The sequence below is a fragment of the Cnephaeus nilssonii genome (assembly GCF_951640355.1).
Source record: "Cnephaeus nilssonii genome assembly, chromosome: 2".
Classification (NCBI taxonomy): Eukaryota; Metazoa; Chordata; class Mammalia; order Chiroptera; family Vespertilionidae; genus Cnephaeus; species Cnephaeus nilssonii.
This window is the reverse complement of record NC_137073.1, coordinates 29,791,225-29,808,410: the sequence shown is the minus strand read 5'-3', so window position 1 is coordinate 29,808,410 and position 17,186 is coordinate 29,791,225. Positions and strand designations below refer to the sequence as shown.

General features: G+C 49.3%; 1 protein-coding gene across 2 annotated transcripts in view; it reads left to right on the top strand.

The window, feature by feature from the left end:
* The first annotated feature begins 1,398 nt into the window (after positions 1-1,398).
* The window catches only part of GALNT17 (polypeptide N-acetylgalactosaminyltransferase 17), a 415,865-nt gene continuing 400,077 nt past the window's right edge, over positions 1,399-17,186 (top strand). Inside the window, exons 1-2 of one of the 2 annotated variants that reach the window (XM_079796078.1) lie at positions 1,399-3,072; positions 15,661-15,708. In XM_079796078.1, the coding sequence (XP_079652204.1) occupies positions 2,835-3,072; positions 15,661-15,708 (286 nt within the window). In that variant the 5' untranslated portion in view covers positions 1,399-2,834. The remainder of the gene's footprint in view (positions 3,073-15,660; positions 15,709-17,186) is intronic. The other variant, XM_079796079.1, reaches the window with a different exon arrangement.

The following is a 17,186-nucleotide window of genomic DNA, read 5'->3' as shown; positions in this document are numbered from 1 at the left end:
CCTGGGAATGTGTTGGGAATAAATGAGTAACCAGGGAAGGTAGAGAAGGAACTTAAGAGGGCATAAAAGGGCTTAGATACCTGAAAGAGAGGGAGAGAGAGGTTGCTGGTGGCTGGAGAATATTTGGTTGGAATTGAGAAAGGGAGAGGTAAAAAGCTAGGGAATGTGGTCACTGGATGGGATTTTAGAGCAGGACTGCAGGAGTGGAGCACTTCTGTGTGGTGACAGGGTTTAGGGTGTGACCTTGTCTAGAGTGTCAGATGTCATTTATGAACATAAAAGCTGTCCAGGATGCATGCAGAGGTGAGGGGAGAAGCCTGTAAGATGCAAGATAATCAGTTAATTTGGAAAAGGGACCTCTGATTTTAGAGAGAGAAAAGAAAGCTCTCTGAAGTTGAGTTTTGCCTGGAAACTTCATTAATCTGAGAACATTTTTATTTATTTATTTACTTTGCTTGCTGTCTCCTACTCCCAAAGGGCACATGCTTGAGAATCAGACCTACCTGTTTAGAGCCATTTATTACTGGGGACCCTTGCTCAATGCCTCAGGTTTCCCAGTTTTGGTCCTGTGGCCCAGGGAATGTGCAAACATTATTTTTGCAGAACCTGCCATTAATTGTGCTAGCTTCCATCTGTAGAGTGGTTATAACAACACCTAACTCAATGGGGTATTCAGTGAGATAATGTGGGGACTGTGCCCGGCCCAGTACCTATTATATCATAACTGCTCAATAACTCAGGCTTCTTTCTACTCCATGCCTTTTGTGCCCAACACCTCTGGTCCCTTGTGCTTCTGACCTGGCTTTTTCATTTAACTGGTTTGTATTCACTTTCCTGTATATTATACAAAGCAAAAACCATAAAAGTGATATTGAACCCAGGTTTAGGGTTCCAAGGGATGAAATAAAAGGATTATTATGTTTTTATGTACTTTTCTACGTTAAAAATCAATGTTTAAAATAACAAATAGGCAACAAAACTTTAGTGAGATTGAAACGATGTGGTGAAAACTACCAGATTCATTGCCTGATCTTTAATAGTTGGCAGCCTGGTTTCATTTTTAGGATCAAGGAATTAAATGGATCAAGGAGGGGCTTTGATTTCCAGCATTTAGAGCTCCCAGCTTTGGGGAGAGAAAGGGATCACGGAAATCCAGGAGGCGAAATACGCTTCTTATAATAACATGCGTATAGGGGTGTGGGTGGACAAAGAAACTGTGACTTAGAATTTTCATACGTAGGGAACCCACCCAGCCCACTATTTGCCCTGCCAGGTTCCCAAAGTAACAGAATCCAAGTCTCCAGGCCAGATTTTCCCTCTAGCCATTCCCGGCCACGCAAAGCGGAGCTGCGAGCACACAGAAAGGGATGTCTTCATCGCCAACCGGGATGGAACAAACCCACTCGCTCGGGGAGTGCTGAGAACCGAAGGGGTCCCTCCACCGCCCTTAGCAGCCAACATGACTTGACTGCCCCCATCCCGTGCGGTGCCTACTCTCCAGGCGCCCCCACCCTTTCCGGGTGCGCGCGCAGGAGCCGGCGAGCCGGGGAGCTGTGCGCCCGGCAGCCTGCGGGCGGCGGCCGACAGGCTCTGGCGGAGGGGGTGTCCAGTGGCGGCGGCGGAGTAGCTGTTTCTGCAGGGGGTCCCCTCGGCCGCGCCCCGCGCTCCGCTGCCACCTGCGCGTCCCCCCCCCCCCCCCGGACTCTCCAGCGCCGGGCTGTACGGCCTGTCAGTGCCGCAGCGGCGGTATCACTGTGTCCGCCAATTAGGAGACTAGGCGTTTGGCTCCTAGGGACGCGGGACGAGCGGCGCTGCCCGTTCCGGCGTGCGGAGGTTGCGCCGCGCGAGTCCCTCCCGCCGCGCCCCCCGCGACGTTTTCGAAGGGGGGTAGAGAACTGCTGTGACTTTTGAGGTCCGACTCCTCCTTCCGGCCATCCTCCTGACGCGCCAGCCAGAGAGAGGCCAGTGTGACCGGCAGGCCCCGAAGGCTCAAGGCGTGGTGTTGGGACTTGGAACGTGTCCCGGAGCCCGCGGCTCTGTGCGCGCCGGTTAGTTTGACGCGGGGTGGGGTGTCCCCAGGCGAAAGGGGGCGGGAAGGACTTTGCACTCTGCTCAGTTACCCACCCCCTAGTACTGTTCCCACTTTGAGAGTAATTGAGACTTGAGCCTGACTGCGGAGCCCCGAGGATGCGGGCGCCGGGCGCGGGCTTTCCTTTCCCCTTGCCCGGCGTGATGTAGCGGGTTTGTGAGCGGAACAAAGGCACCCGCCCCGGGGAGCGGGTCCTGGGCTGAAGACCGCGGGTCGCGGGCGCGACGGCTGCCTGCGGACTCGGGTGGTGGCTGTGCCGCCCGAGGCGCGCTTCTCCGGGGGCGGACAACAAACCCTGAGCGGGGCACCTGCGCGCCGTTCCCGCCCCAGCGCCCGGGCAGCCCCGCCTGCCGGCCCGCTGGCTACGGAGGTCCACTCCCGGAGGCCCGAGGGCCAGCGACGGACCACTTGCTGGTGCGGAGGAGAGGCCCCCGACCTCCGGCCCTTCACCGAGAAGCCCAGGCGCCTGGAAGGGGCCGCGCGCCGTGGAGTACGCAGGCGGATCCGGGAGCACTTCTACACACCCAGGGCTTCCATGGGAGCGATTTGGCCCTCCCCCTGAGCGCCCGGCTCTCTCAACCGTCTTGGCTGCCAGAGCATCCGCTCCGCGGGGCCGGGAGTGGCTGGGATTCTCACCGTCCGCCCGGAGTGCGGAGTGTGAGGCTCGCACGGTCCCGGTTGCCCCGCGCCTCGCCGGAGCCGGAAAGGGCACGGGTCCGGGGCGAGGGCCGGCCGGGCGTGTTTGATGGCTTCACTGAGAAGAGTCAAAGTGCTGCTGGTGTTGAACTTGATAGCGGTGGCCGGCTTCGTGCTCTTTCTGGCCAAGTGCCGGCCCATCGCTGTGCGCAGCGGAGATGCCTTCCACGAGATTCGGCCGCGCGCCGAGGCGACCAACCTCAGCGCGCACGGCGCCAGCCCCATCCAGGATGCGGTCCTGAAGCGCCTCTCGCTGCTGGAGGATATCGTCTACCGGCAACTGAATGGTAAGGACGCGCGCCAGCGCCCACGGGGCCTCGGTAAACCCCGGGGGCCTTGCCCGCGGTGCGGGGGAGCCCACACCTCCTGGCTCCCGCGCGCTCCCTCTTCTTACCCTTTCTGCCCTGTCTTGGCCAAGAGGCCAGGGCTGCTGGGAAGAATTACCCTTAAGTTTGCATTTATTGTGGAAACATGTCCGCACAGCTGGTTCCCGCGTTCAGGGACGTGCAGGAATCATTACCTGGCGACTAAATCCCAAGTGCAGAAACCAGTCCCGTGGCCAAGTGGGACTGGAAGCGCAGACTGACTTAGAGGAAGAAAATAGGCTTAGAGTTTAGCGTTTGGTGGAGTCTGACAGGGAGGGACTTTGGTGGGCTTTAATGTTTACAAAGTCAAGGCCTCAGGTCTGGAGCTAATGCGCTTGGGTAGTAAGTTGGATGAGGCGGGCTGCACAGCTAATAATGAGACTCCTCCTCCATTTCGCAGCCGAGGGGGAGGCTGCTATTAAAAACACACCTGGCGTCTCCCAGAGAAATGCCTGAGGGCGATGTTGAAGTTCTTCGGGGGTTGGGGAAACAGGGTTTTATAGTGTAAAGCGAGGTGTGCCATCCAATTACAGCAGGTCCTCCAATAACTTGGATTCGTTCAACCTCATTTCCTAAAACGTTGATGAGATGCTGAAGAAACTTAGCTCTGGCTCATATCAATTAGCTTGTGGTAAAATTGGTTTCGTTATGCCAGTCTTCTTAAAGTCATAGGACCTATCCATGACGTGAAGTGATGACTTACTGAATCCGTCCCATCTCAAATGTTCTCTTCAGTGCTTTAGGAGACGAGAGATATTTAATGTGCTCTGGTCACATCTGGTCCAGGGACTGACAAGTCATTGTACACTCGTTATTCCCCAGGTCAGATTGAGAATTCCCTACTCAAGTACAGGCAGCTCCCCAGGGCTTGCATAGCTGCTATCTAAGGCAGATCTAAGGCTGCCACCTCCCTTTCTGAGTTTCGAACACAAGTTCTCATGGTAGTTCCAGAATTAGAGATAATCATAAAGATAATGATTACAATAATTGGTAGAATTCTTGCTGTGTTCCAGATGCTGTGCAGAGATGTCATAAGTGCATTGAATGCCATCCCCATGATCAGATATGAGAAAAGAAGGCTTGGGGAGTTTAACTAAGTTGCCTGGTGTCCTGTAGCTAGTCAGGGGTAGGGTCTGGAGTCAGAACCCATTGTCTGGTTGACCACAGAGCCTTTGTTCTTGACAACTTCTATTTAACGTCTCTTATAAGGAGTTTTAAGTTTGATGACAAGAAGATTCTACCTTAGGAAGAACTGACTCCATTGTCTTCCCTGCAATTAGAGTGAGAGACCAGGCTGGCGGCAGGGAGTAGAATGACACCAGACTGTTCTCTTCCTGCTTTCCAATGATCCTTTCTGGGTCCTTCTGGGTGGGATGTGGGCAGATCTCCGAAAGAATGGTCTCCTCTATAGCATTCAACAAGTACCCAGGGTCCTTGAACTTACCTCTGCAGTGGGAAGCTGCAGTCCTCCCAGCCCCTCACAGACATTGTGGCCTGGCTGTCCGTATAGCCTGCTGTGTGGTCATGAGGGAGCTCGTCTCCTGAGTGTCACAAAATCAAGGCACAGAGTGAAACAAAACCCACAGCTCATTTCTGGAGGAATTAGAAGCTTAAGGGGTGGGCCTTATTATTCTACACAGATACCTGCCATAGAGGTACCCATAGGACCCAAAAGAGAGAGTGCAACATAGCCTGAGCTCCCTCACTGTCCAGCTGCAGTCAGGGACACAAGTCGTTTCAGTATTGGTTTTAATTAGGAAACTAAATATGATAGAGTCATGCACCCCTAAATATCCCAAAAGGAAGAATACAATTCCAAATGGTATTTCCTAAGTGCTACGGACACGCAGGGCTCATTCAGTCTTTACCGCAACTCTAGGAGATAGGTGCTCTCACTCCACCCCAGTTAGCTTGCTTACAGTCAGTCACCCAGTCAGGGGCTTGTAGAGCTGGGACTTGAACTCAGATACTCTGGTTCCAGAATTGAGATTCTTGAGTCTCAGTAACCACCAGTTAGTTGCACCAGTGAGTCTCAATCTTTGTTGTGCCTCAAAGGCACAGAGCGGGCCTGTTACGACACATTTCTGGGCCCCACCAGCAGAGTCTCTGATTCAGTAGATCTGGGGTGAGGGCCTGAGATTTTGCATCTCTGACAAGCTTGTGGCCTGGCCCATGGTCCCCTGCCCTCTACTCTGCTGCCTGCACCAAGCAAAGCAAAGAGGAAAAACCATTTGTGTGCCAGCACCCGGTGGGGGTGGGGACTTCAGAGAAGCAAGAGCTTGCTTCAGATGGGCTGAGGGTCTGGCTTCTGCCATGCAAGCGACTCCATGGGGGAGAGTGAGGGTGTCCTGGGCTTGGGACTGGTTGGGTCAGGTGCCAGGGGTGGGAAGACTGAGTTTTCTTGACTTGCAGTCTCCGAGGAAGAGCTGGCAGGAGAGCAGGGTTGAGATCTTTTCCCGGGCAAGCCAGGAATTCAAGCTGCAACTAGGTAGATGTTATCCTCCCGGCTGCAGAGTGTAATTTGTAGTGACATGAAGCCTGGAGGAGGAGAGCAGGGAAAAGTTGTGATATGGAGGGAACCCACCCCTCTCCACCCCACCCTTCAGCACTCCCGCCTCTGCCTGTGCTTGTTTTGGGTACTGGTGTCCCGCCTGCTGAGGTGCTAGGCCTGCAGGGCCACCTGCTGCAGTGGGAGGCTGGTGAAGGGAGGAGAGGTTTCCCAGTGCCTGGGTGATGGGGCCTGTATTGCTGTGTCCATTTGCTTTGTAGCCTGTTCCATTCGTTCCTACTGAAGGAGGAGAGGGAAACCTTGACTTTGGCATTCTTTATTCCTCAGGATTATGGGGGCCTGGGAGAGCCAGGCGCTGGGCATACAGTGGAAACAAGGCCACTTGGGTTCAGCCCCTCGGGTACAAAATGGGAGCTGGTATTTTATTTATTTATTTATTTATTTATTTATTTATTTATTTATTTTTAAAATATATATATATTTCTTTATTGATTTCAGAGAGGAAGGAAGAGGGAGAGAGAGAGAGAGAAACATCAATGATGAGAGGGAATCATTGATCGGCTGCCTCCTGCACGCCTCTTACTGGGGATCAAGCCTGCAACCCAGGCATGTGCCCTTGGCCCGGAATCGAACCTGGGACTCTTCAGTCCGCAGGCTGACGCTCTATCCACTGAGCCAAACTGGCTAGGGTGGGAACTGGTATTTTAAAGTTAGCCATATTTCTCAAACCTTTTCTGTGGACTCTTATGAGGTCCCAGCAGCAGGGACTCCTGGAGGGCTCCAGCCATCCCTGGTGCTCTCTCACTCATAAGACAGGTTTCCTTGGGGGTTCTGACAGGGGCCCCCTGGGCTGGGGCATCTCGATGACTCAGACATCCTCAGGATTTATCTCTCTGCCAAGATTCTTGGTACCAAGGTTTCGAATCCTGCCTTTTGAAAAAACAGTTACAGGTTGTAATTGTTAATGTTTTTGTTTTTCTTAATCCAGGCTGAAAATGACATTTTGAAGTGACAGTGGAGATGCTGGTGTTGGAGGAAAGGGCACACAGAGATGAATTAGCGATTTCCCTCTAGATGCTTTCTTGTATCTGCTCTTCCATTCTTTCCGTGAGGCCCCATTGTTGACCCTGACCTTTACGGCAGTTCCCTCTAACCCAGTGCCCTGCCTCTGGTCTCTCGCTCCTCTCTTCCATTGAGCATGCGTAGTTCCAGCTATCCGAGTGGAAAGCACCACCTCCTAAAGGTCCCACACCTTCCAGGGGCTCTCTGTTTCCTGAGGGGTCATGGTCTGGCCTGGAGGCTGACAGCCAGGGCCTGCCACAGCCTGCTCCCGTCCTCATCTCCCACGTTCCCACTCTTGCTCAGTGTCCTCTGCCTCTTTGAGCCAGACTGATCCACTGGCTGCAATACCTCTCATTTGCCTCCAGATTGTAGCCTCCACATTTCAGCCCCCGTCTTTGAGAAGTGCCAGTTATCCTGGTTGTCTCTCCCTGCCCCTTTCTACATTCCTTCTTTAAAGCTTGGCTCAAGGTCATGAGCCGGGGTGGGGAACTTGTGCCAGGCCACATGGTCTGAGCTCTTCCTGCTCCAAGTTACCTGAGGCTTTGTTGTCAGTGACCTTTGTACCATAGTTTGGATTTTTTGATACCACCTCTATCCCTCATAAACTCATGTGGGATCCTCATTGCTTTCTCTCTTTACCTGTATGTGGTGGCCTTAGAGTCCACCTCTTGGTGGCATACAAAATGATCCTTAGTCCCTGAATGACTGCATGGAGCAGAGCACTGGCTTCTGTAGCTCTGTCCTGATGTCTCTGTGCATTGGACTATCATGCTAAGCCATTGAGATTTTGGAGCTTATCTGTTACAGCAGCTAGTGCTAATTACCCTACTTTGATTAGGCAGGGTTAGAACACTTGTTTCCCTAAGTGACAGGCCACACTATCTACTGTAGGTGTCTGTCCTCAATTTATAGGATCAGCATCTGCCATAGCACCTTGACCATAATGTGGGCACCTAAGGTTTATTGGTTGATTGATTGGATGTGAGCTAGTTTTAGGAGGTAATTGATAGCCGCAGAGGAAATAACCTCAACACTATAAAGGCTGAGTTGGGTTGGGTAGATATGGTGAGGGGAAGGGGCTGGGAAGACTTAGATGGGAAAATTGAGTGTGAGGAGCCATCTTGCCTGTACCATCTTGCCTGCCTGTACCATCTTGAGGCTGCTCTGGTCTTTAACCCTCTTGTCTGAAGGGCACCTAGTCCTTCTGAGGAGCTTGGAAGTGAAGCAGTCAGCCAGGTTAGGGAGCAGCATGTTTTAGTATGTTTTCTTTGAATATGTAATTTTATAACATGAATATTGTTTTATGTTCCTTTTTCTGTAGAGTAAAATTCATATTGTAGAAAATTTGGAAAATCAGCATAAATTCATACAGAATGTGTGAAACTATTTTTTAAATGGCAACATGGTGGTTTTGTAGCTGCATTAGGAAAATGGACCCGGGGACAGGCAGGTTTCTCATTAGATTCCTGTGTTACTCTGTACATGACTTTTGGCTTCCTATCATCCTCTGAGGAAGTTATTTGTTTCTCTCATTTTAGAGCCAGGGAAGGTGAGAAATTGATAGGATGTGACTTAGCTTGGATGAACAGCCAGTGAAGGGCAGAGCCAAGATTCTTGAATCCCCCTCTCCTTGTGCCCAGTCCAGCACCTCCTGAGGAGTCAGGGGAAGGCAGTGGAGGGGTATGGTGTTTCCCTTGCCCCACACAAGCAAGCCCTGCGCTCTGGCTGGTGACCCTGTCCCTCACCAGAGCCCCTGTGCAATGAATTGGAAAGACACATGTCACTACTTCGTTCAGTAAGCCCAGGGCAGCTCTGTCGTAAGTGGAAATTCAATCGATTCAGGTTAGGTTCCAAATTTAGATTTCAGAAGGATATTGAATAGAAGCAGGGTTGCTTGAAGAAATTGAAAATCTTTGTGGGAATGGAGAAAAGTCAGAATTACCTGTCCTGCTCCTGCCCCCAAGCCACATAGGCAGACGAGGCCGGAGTCTGAGCTACAGAAAACCAAGACGTCCCCAGATGACCAGGTGCAGCCCACCCAGCCTGATACATAAGCCAAACCCTCCAGACAGGGAAAGTGAGTTGGTGCAGAGAGACAGAGATAGAGATTTGCTGGACAGGCATCCAGGTCGGGGTCAGAAAGAGAGGGATGGTGTTTGAAAGCATCTGTTCACGAGACCAGAGCTGGCCCACAGCTGTTTCCTCTTTCCTGCAGGGATATAGATGTGGTCCTATAGACTGCCGAGCTGGATGGTGCCAGCATTTCCTATGAGAAGGAAGTAACAGAGGACCAGAGGGCCATGGTGGTATGAAAATCCATCACTGCAATGAGCATCAGCAGGAAACCAGGGCAGTGCCTGCCTCCACGTTCTGCCTGCAGGCCCTCAGCAGGGCTCTGTGGCAGCCTGTGGCCCAGGTGTGGGGAAGGCTCCATTAAGGGAGCCAGGGCCTGGGCGCTGGAGGGAGGCTCTCTTCATTTACCACCGACAGACGGTTAGTGTCTGGTGGCAGCAGGTCCCTCCCAGAGAGATGGGGAACGCAGTTCTTGGACAGCCCTCAGATGCAGGCACATCTGTATTGGCCAGTGTGTGTGCTGCAGGCGCCTTCCCCAGGAGGTCGGGGTGGGGGGGGGGGGGTGGGGGGCGGGCAGCTGCTGCCTGCCCAGCCCATCGGTATCCAGGAGAGGCCGCCAGTGTCATTCTCCAGGAGGAAATCCAACCCCTGACCTTTGGTGTTGCCAAATTGGGAGTGTCCTTTGTGGACAGGAAGAAGGCTCCGTAATTGGAGCTAACAGTGACAAGGGGGAGAAGGGATGTGGGCACAGCGAGGCCCAGAGCAAATGGAGAGAGGACCTAAGATTAGACAGTCCTTAAGAATAAAATATTAGAAGAAAGGTTGTCGGGCACCAGACAGACTGGGTTTGGATTCTGTGGTAACCTTGGGCAGATCACTTCACCTCTCCACTGTGCGGCGGGGTTGTTCTAAGTCAGGATGGATCGGGATTCAAAAGGACCAGCCAGAGACATAGGGCCAGATGCCTAGCAGCTGGGAGAATGCCAACTGCTTGAAGGGAGGGACCTTGCGTGCCTGCTCCCTGTCTCATCCCTGATGCTGAGAACTGCTTTGGCTCATAGTAGGTGCTTAGCGAATCTTCCCGGAATGAATGCGTGAAAGCTAGCACTGCGTTGTGGCAGAGTGTGGCCATTGCCATCTGGGATAGAAATCTCGAGGGGGTAAGAGGAGGCCCTTTCCCTTTGACTTGCTTAGACTCTGAATTAACTTAGGATCCTTCTCTCTTTGTGTGTGTTTGAGGCTGAATTCTCTTTCCTTCTCCTTCCTAATCCCCACAACCCCCAACACACCTCCTCTGCTTAGTAATGATGATGCCTTCGGGTGATCACTTTAGAGGCCTAAGAGAAGAAGTGACAGCCTATACGTGTCAAGTCCCGTTACAGAGCACGTGGGTCCTTCACATCTGTTAGCGAGCCCTGCCCCACTGTTAGGTGTGGGCTAGAATTACAGAGAGGTGCAGACATTATGCCCAACTAGACACTTGTGGTCTAGTTGGAAAGATAGGTTTGTAGGATATACTAGGTCCCAGAAGAATATTAGAATGAGTATGAAAGGGTGAGGCTTGAATTTGTACACAGTAGGTGCTTAACCAATGAGTGTTGAACAGGAGAACTCAGCAGTTTTGACACATGAATCATAGGAGACAAGTAGTGAGGCCACCTGGGGACCTGATGTTGGGGTTCAGTGTATGTGGACAGGTAGGACAGTGGTTAGAACATAGGAGTGGGTATATAGCGTTGGCGTCACTGGCCCAGCCGAGCCTCTGGTTCAGGACTCAACCAGCCTTTGACCTTCAGTGATTCCAGGTGCACCTCACTTCAGAGCCCCCTCCTTGGCCACATCCCAAGCTAAGAGTTAGAACTGCTCCCTTTGGAAAATCTGAATCAGCCCTCAGGAACTCTGACCTGAGTGCTCCCCTCCAGCTTGCCAACCCCACCCCCAACTTCATGAAGGCACCCAGCCCCCCAGCCATACCCTTTCTCTAGCTCCAGTGGCTCCATCCTTCCATGTTAGCCTGGACAGCCCGTCCCATGGTGAGCCTGGCAGGAGTTTCCTTGCCAGCTCCTCCAGGGTCCTCACCTCTGAGTCCTCTCCTCCATCCACACAGTGATGCTCTAATGAGCTTAGGAAAATGGCCCAGGGCCAGGCAGGTTTCTTGTTAGGTTCCTATGTAACTCTGCACATGTCTTTTGGCTTCCTATCATCCTCTGAGGAAGTTATTCCCGAGGAAGGCCCACCTCATGGCAGGGGTTGGCGCCTGGACGATGCACGCTCTGCAGCCTTAGCGGGGCCTGGCTAGTCCAGCACCTGATGATAGGTCTCACTTTCTGTCCCCCATGCCTTCCCCAGCCAAAGAGAAGTGGGTAGGCGGGAGGGTTCTGGGGGAGGCCCTGGTGATGAGAACAGAGTCATTGTCTCGCCAAAGCAAGCTTTGTCCCAGAAGTGGCTGCTGCAGCCACCACACGGGTCTGCCCTCTGAGGCTACTGCCAGGCCTCTGGGTCCTCCTGCCCTTTCTGGATTCATCCCTCATGTCATGTTGCAGGGCAGGACCTGCCTCCTCAGCAGCTGCTGAGGGACCAGAAGATGGAATTCAGAAGTTCAGGGGAGCCAACTCCCATGGGTTAGCCTTTGACCAGGGGTAATAGCTACAAAAAAGCAGATAAATTGTCACATCCCCCCAAACAGGAGACCCCCCTCCTCCCTCTCCCCCTTTCCTCCCTCATTCCCTCTGTTGTTCCCTTTCTTTCTCCCTCCTTTCCCGAGGCCTGTAATACTTTTAGAAAAAATGCAGGACTCACTTGGTTGAAAGACCATCCTCTGCCTTCATTATTGCTCCTCACAGGTCTTTAGACTGTTCTGACATGTGGATGACAATCGGCTTAGCCACTGATAGAGAAGTTTTTGCTTTTAATAATGTTCCTGTCATTGCTGAGCCTCAGCTTTGCATGCATGAGTAATAAACCTCTGCCGTAATTACAGGCGGCCGCATCCAGACACCGGCACATGAGCGTGCTGACAGTTAATAGGGAGCAGGGTTCCACAAGGGCCTCCTTCCATCCCGGTCTCAGATACAATGGCTAATTGTGTGATTAGTGTTCACCGAGGGGTGTATAATGGTTATGCATGGCTTGTTAGGCGCTGTCCCTTCCTGGTTGAAAAAGTACTAACTAAATGGTCAGGAAACCAGGGTTCCAGTTCTACTCTGTTTCTGACCAAAGCTCATGCATGTAAAAATGAGAGCTACATGACTTCAGGGTCCGTTAACTATCAGATTATGAATAATATGCCTCTATCCATCTTATTAAAACCTCATGCATTGTCCAAGGACCAGATTCTGAAGCCCTTTATTCCCTGAAACCTTCCCTGGCCACCTTGTCAGAATTAATTGTTCCTTCTCTGAACTTTAGACTGTACTTTGCATAGGTCTCCTTTTAGCCTTTGTTGATCTGTGCCTTGCATTATAATGAATTGTTTACATAGTCGGACCCAATAGTTTGCAAGAGAGTAGATTTTATTCATTTTTTAAAAATCCCTCTATAGGTCATTTAGGAATTAATTCACCAGCAGGTAACTTTTTCTCACTTAACAAGCCCATAAGTAGTGGTAGGATTGACCCAGAGTCATGAGGTCATTATGATGACATTATAATATCATTTCTCTTGATCTGTTCTTCATGGTTACAAGAAGGCTGCTGTAGTTCCAGTCATTGCATCCTTATACAGCGTAGGAATTATTACCGGTATACCACTGGCCATATCTCCTCCTATTGTTTAATCAGGAAAGAAAATCTTTTCCAGAAGTGTCCCTGGGCGGGCTTCCATGTGTGGTTGAGAAAATAGACACCTGACCAACCTTCAAGAAAATAGCTGCTTTCCAGAGAAAGTAAGTGTGGTGGAGGCCAAAGAGAAGAGAAGAAATAGTATTTGCATTGGGAATGTACATCTTCTCTACACTCCCATTACATTTTTTAATGAATATTAAAATGAAGCAAGATTCTGCTACAAGGAATTGAATTAACTGGGATATTCAATTCCGTGGGCATTCTGATTAAGTTGGATTTGACTTGAAGACATCTCATAGAGTGAAACTGCCATGAATATAACCATGTTTTGTCAATGATACATGCACATTCGTTACATCTCTGAAGTTGAGATCCATTTTATGATCAATGGTGTGTCATATTTTAGTTAGTAGCATTTTTTCCTTTATGGGTACATAAAAATGGTACAACATACAGTGGTAGGCATTGTAGATTCAATGAAATATAATACATGATATTTGTACACATACATGTATACCATAGTTTATTATACATAGTGTTTGTATTGAGCAAGTGTTTCATGGTCCTTAATTCTGCATGAGACCTACTTATACTATTATACCCATTTTATACTATAAAAAAGCCTTGTTCTCTACCTTCAAGGAAGTTCAAACTAAATTTCTATCTGCACAAACAACCCCAGGCCTGTGGCACAGATCAGAGTGGTGAACAGCATGAGAAGAAGGGTGCCAAGGGGCTTACCCTCTGGACACAAAGGAACCACACTGGCCATCTGCATTAGCTATGTGTTGATATGAGGAAGCTGAAACTCTGAGCAATAAATAAGGTGTCCAGAGACATGGTTGGATAATTACAATTACTGTTGCATGACAATAAGCTTTTATTTATTTAAATGCAAGTGCCTGTCATTAAGCTTTAGCTTGCCCAGGCATCCATTTCATAGACATCCATCATGAATAAACATATTGACAACTACACAACTAGATAAAGAGCCAGGCAGCCCCCCATCAGGTTCCTCTTTTGGAAAGCTCTAGGTGACCAGATAACTGACCTCCCGAGTGGCCCTGCTTTTCCTTTCCTGCACTGTCATTCCCAATTTTATGTTTTAAACTCACCAATAAAGAATGAATTTACAGAACCCTGGGCACCCCATCCTTGATCCCAATAAAGACAGAGCCCCAGGCCTGCTCTCTTGTCTCCCTGTCTGACCTTGCTGTGTGGCCTGGGCTGTGTACCCTTCAGGACTTGTGAGTAATGACCTTGGTTTTTCAAAGTTCCCTTCTTGCACTCATAATAAGAACTCTAAGGGCCAGTCCAGCCTCAGCATTGGCTTTGATCAGGGAAATGTCTGTGGGGGCTGCAGCTAGTAGGAGGGGCTCAGTGAGAGCTCCTAGGCATTTCTGGCTGACAGCATCACTATCCTTAGACTGATACTGACCCAAAACAGGCACCCACCAGCTGCTTCTCTGGGTCTTCCTTTGTGAAGTTGGTACTCGCTGACTGCTGGGAGAGGGTCTCAGTCCTAACCAGCATCGGCAGCTGGTCTGGGATTTGGAGAGGGGCACACATGGGGATGCAGTGACAGGATGGTGGCAGGGAACCTCCCTCCCCTCATGTTTAGCCGTTACTAGTGTGTAAAGTTGTAAAGCTGTTCATTCCGGGCCTCTAAATTATGCTGTGTGAGCTTTAAATCCAGCCCATGATTAGAACAAAATATGAGAAAAGTGAAATTGATATTAAGTTAATTAAAAGGCTTTGCTTATATTTACAAGGAAATTAGCACAACAGGAGTGCTGACAAGAGCACATTGTTAATTTCTTCTTCATTTGGGCAACTCTCTGGAGGCCTTAGGCAAGCTTTGTTCTTGGCTTCAGCCCTGTGCCCTCCCTACAATCAGATAGGCGTTGTTTTGGTATCATGCTAGCTCTAACTGGGTATGATCCAGTATAAGCTTGTAATGGTCATATTTTCAATGGATACCAAGCCTTACATAGGAACCACACCATCCACCTGAGGGTTCAAGCCGAGAAGTGTGTGTAGGGGGCTTCAGGGGTTATATCAACACATAGCTAATGCAGATGGCCAGTGTGGTTCCTTTGTGTTCACAGGATAACCCCTTTGGCACCCTTTTCCTCATGCTGTTCACCATTCTGATCTGTGCCACAGACCCAGGGTTGATTGTGCACTGTAGAAATTTAGTTTGAACTTCCTTGAAGGTAGAGGACAAGGCTTTTTTATGGTATCGTTTATACCAGATCAGATTCTGGATTAGGGAGGCTGACATCAGGCAGTATAGAGCTACCCTTGTCTCTAGTTGGGGTGGCAGAGGCAACACGGTATTCACCGTGGACTTTTCTTCTTTGGCACAGAGATAATCTTTAGTCTGCCCCATAGTTAGGTGTGGCTATGTGATATGACTGACTTCTGGGTAGTGGAAGATGGGTGAAGTGATGTTTGTCATTGTCAGGCCTGGCCCACATAAACCTCTTTGGGGTCCTCCATACCTTTACCTTTGCCTTTACTTTTCTGTGGTGGTCTTGGAGTCCACCACTTGGTGGCATACAAAATGATCCTTAGTCCCTGAATGACTGCATGGAGCAGAGCACTGCCCTTCTTAGCTCTGTCTTGATGTCTCTGTGCATTAGACCATCATGCTAAGCCATTGAGATCTTGGAGCTTATCTGTTATGGCAGCTAGTGTTAATTATCCTGACTAATTTGATGAGGCAGGGTTAGAACACTTGTCTACCTAAGTAACAGGCCTGTCTATCTACTGTAGGTTTCTGTCCTTGATTAAGATGATCAGCAGTTACTGAGTGAACGAAACAATAAGTGAGATTGGGTTAAGGTAGTTAGATTGAAAGCCCACTGGTTCCAGACCAGCTTTTCTATCTGCTCTACTGTTGGCTTTAAGAAAATAGTCTTATGTCCCAGTATTCCATTGTTCTATTTACAGAATGATGGAATGCTTGTAATCATACCCTATTTATGCTCCATGTTGGAGATGAGAGTTAAGTATTGAAACATAGCTAAGTTGTTTGCAATTATAAACCACTAAATAATATATGCATTGCCTTTACTACAGCTTCTACTGACGGGAATGGCATTTTTCAAGATGAGACAAACCGAAAAGGTTAGTTTAAGAATTAGCAATTAAAAAAAAATCATGATCTTTGCTGCCACTGCATTTTAAATCATGCAAACATTTATGTTTGTGCCAAAGTCGCACAGTTTCCTTTAGAGCAATTACTGAAATGCATTCACAAGATAAAAATGTAGTTCGGGAAGAATATTTAAGAGCTCTTTAATGATGTTAAAACTTTGCTAATTTGCCAAGTTGTTCTAAAATCCACTTCAGTCTTGCTTCCTGCCTCCCCCTCTTCCAGCCGTTGAACTGATTCCAAGAGATTTGAAGAAAGGGGCTGAGAATACTATTAAAACACACAAATCTTATGAAATAACTTTTCAAGAGCTTCTCTCTCCCCCTTCATTAGCTGAAGGTGAACACTCAGGAAGATATAAGAACCCTTGGGCTGTGTTTACTTGAACAGAGCAGTTTGGGAGAAAACAAAAGCTAAACAGCAGGTACTAATGGGTGGTTTGAATTAAACTCTTGTCTGTTGCTACTCCAGTAGCCTTTACACATAGACACTTGGGGAGGAGTAGGCTGCTCTCATTTCTTCTCCTCGTCCTCCTCACTCAGATCTCCACTTGGCATCGCTGCAGCCAATGAAAGGCTTGCAGCCCCTCCAGCATCACTACTCTGTGGGTGCTCCAGCTCCCTCTTCAGGGCTCTGAGAACCCCAGGGGATCCAGATCTGTCCTTCCTCTTCTCCACCAGAAAGGACCAGTGTTAATGATGCACGTTTTCATTAGAGTGTACGTTCATGGGTATCTCTCAGGGATGGTTGGGTTGTAAGCCTAATCTTCGTTAGAGAAAGTTCCATAGCATTGAATTCCAGACAAGAGCCAGAGACTGCAGCCCTGGTCTGCTGCCAGAGATCCCCCTCACCAGCTGACCTCCAGGGAGCGCCAAACAGTGGACTGAGGGTGGGCTTTCACGTTAGAGACAGGGAATCTCAAACTTCCTTTGACTACTTAAAGCCAAGCCAAAGCTTGGATTTGGGGCAGCTCGCATAACATTGCTGAACTCCCGTTTACCCATCTGGAAGACGTCAGCTGCTCTTATGAGTATGATAAAGACTGTGCAAGATGATATTTTAGAATACTTTGAAGTGTGCCTGTAAATAATAAGAGAATGCTGATAAATGGTTTTATTAATACTATAGCAGTGGTAGACAGAATCATTACTGCTCCTTGTAACAAGACCTTTAATCCCCCTGCCTACCTCTCCAGGACTCAGTTTTCTCCCTGGTGAAATCTAGACAAGATCTAAAGCATTTTCAACTTCTGTAATTTTATAGATCAGATAGGTAGAGTCGACGATTGAAAGAATGTCTTTTCCTATAAATAATGGCTGGCCAAGACTGGTCAGATTTGCATCTTTTGGCAGCAATAAAAAGTTCAATCTAAAGGAATGAGAAATGATTTTCCTGGGCGTGGTGGTTTAAAAACGTATCTGTAAATTCTTTGACACTATTCCCAGCAAAA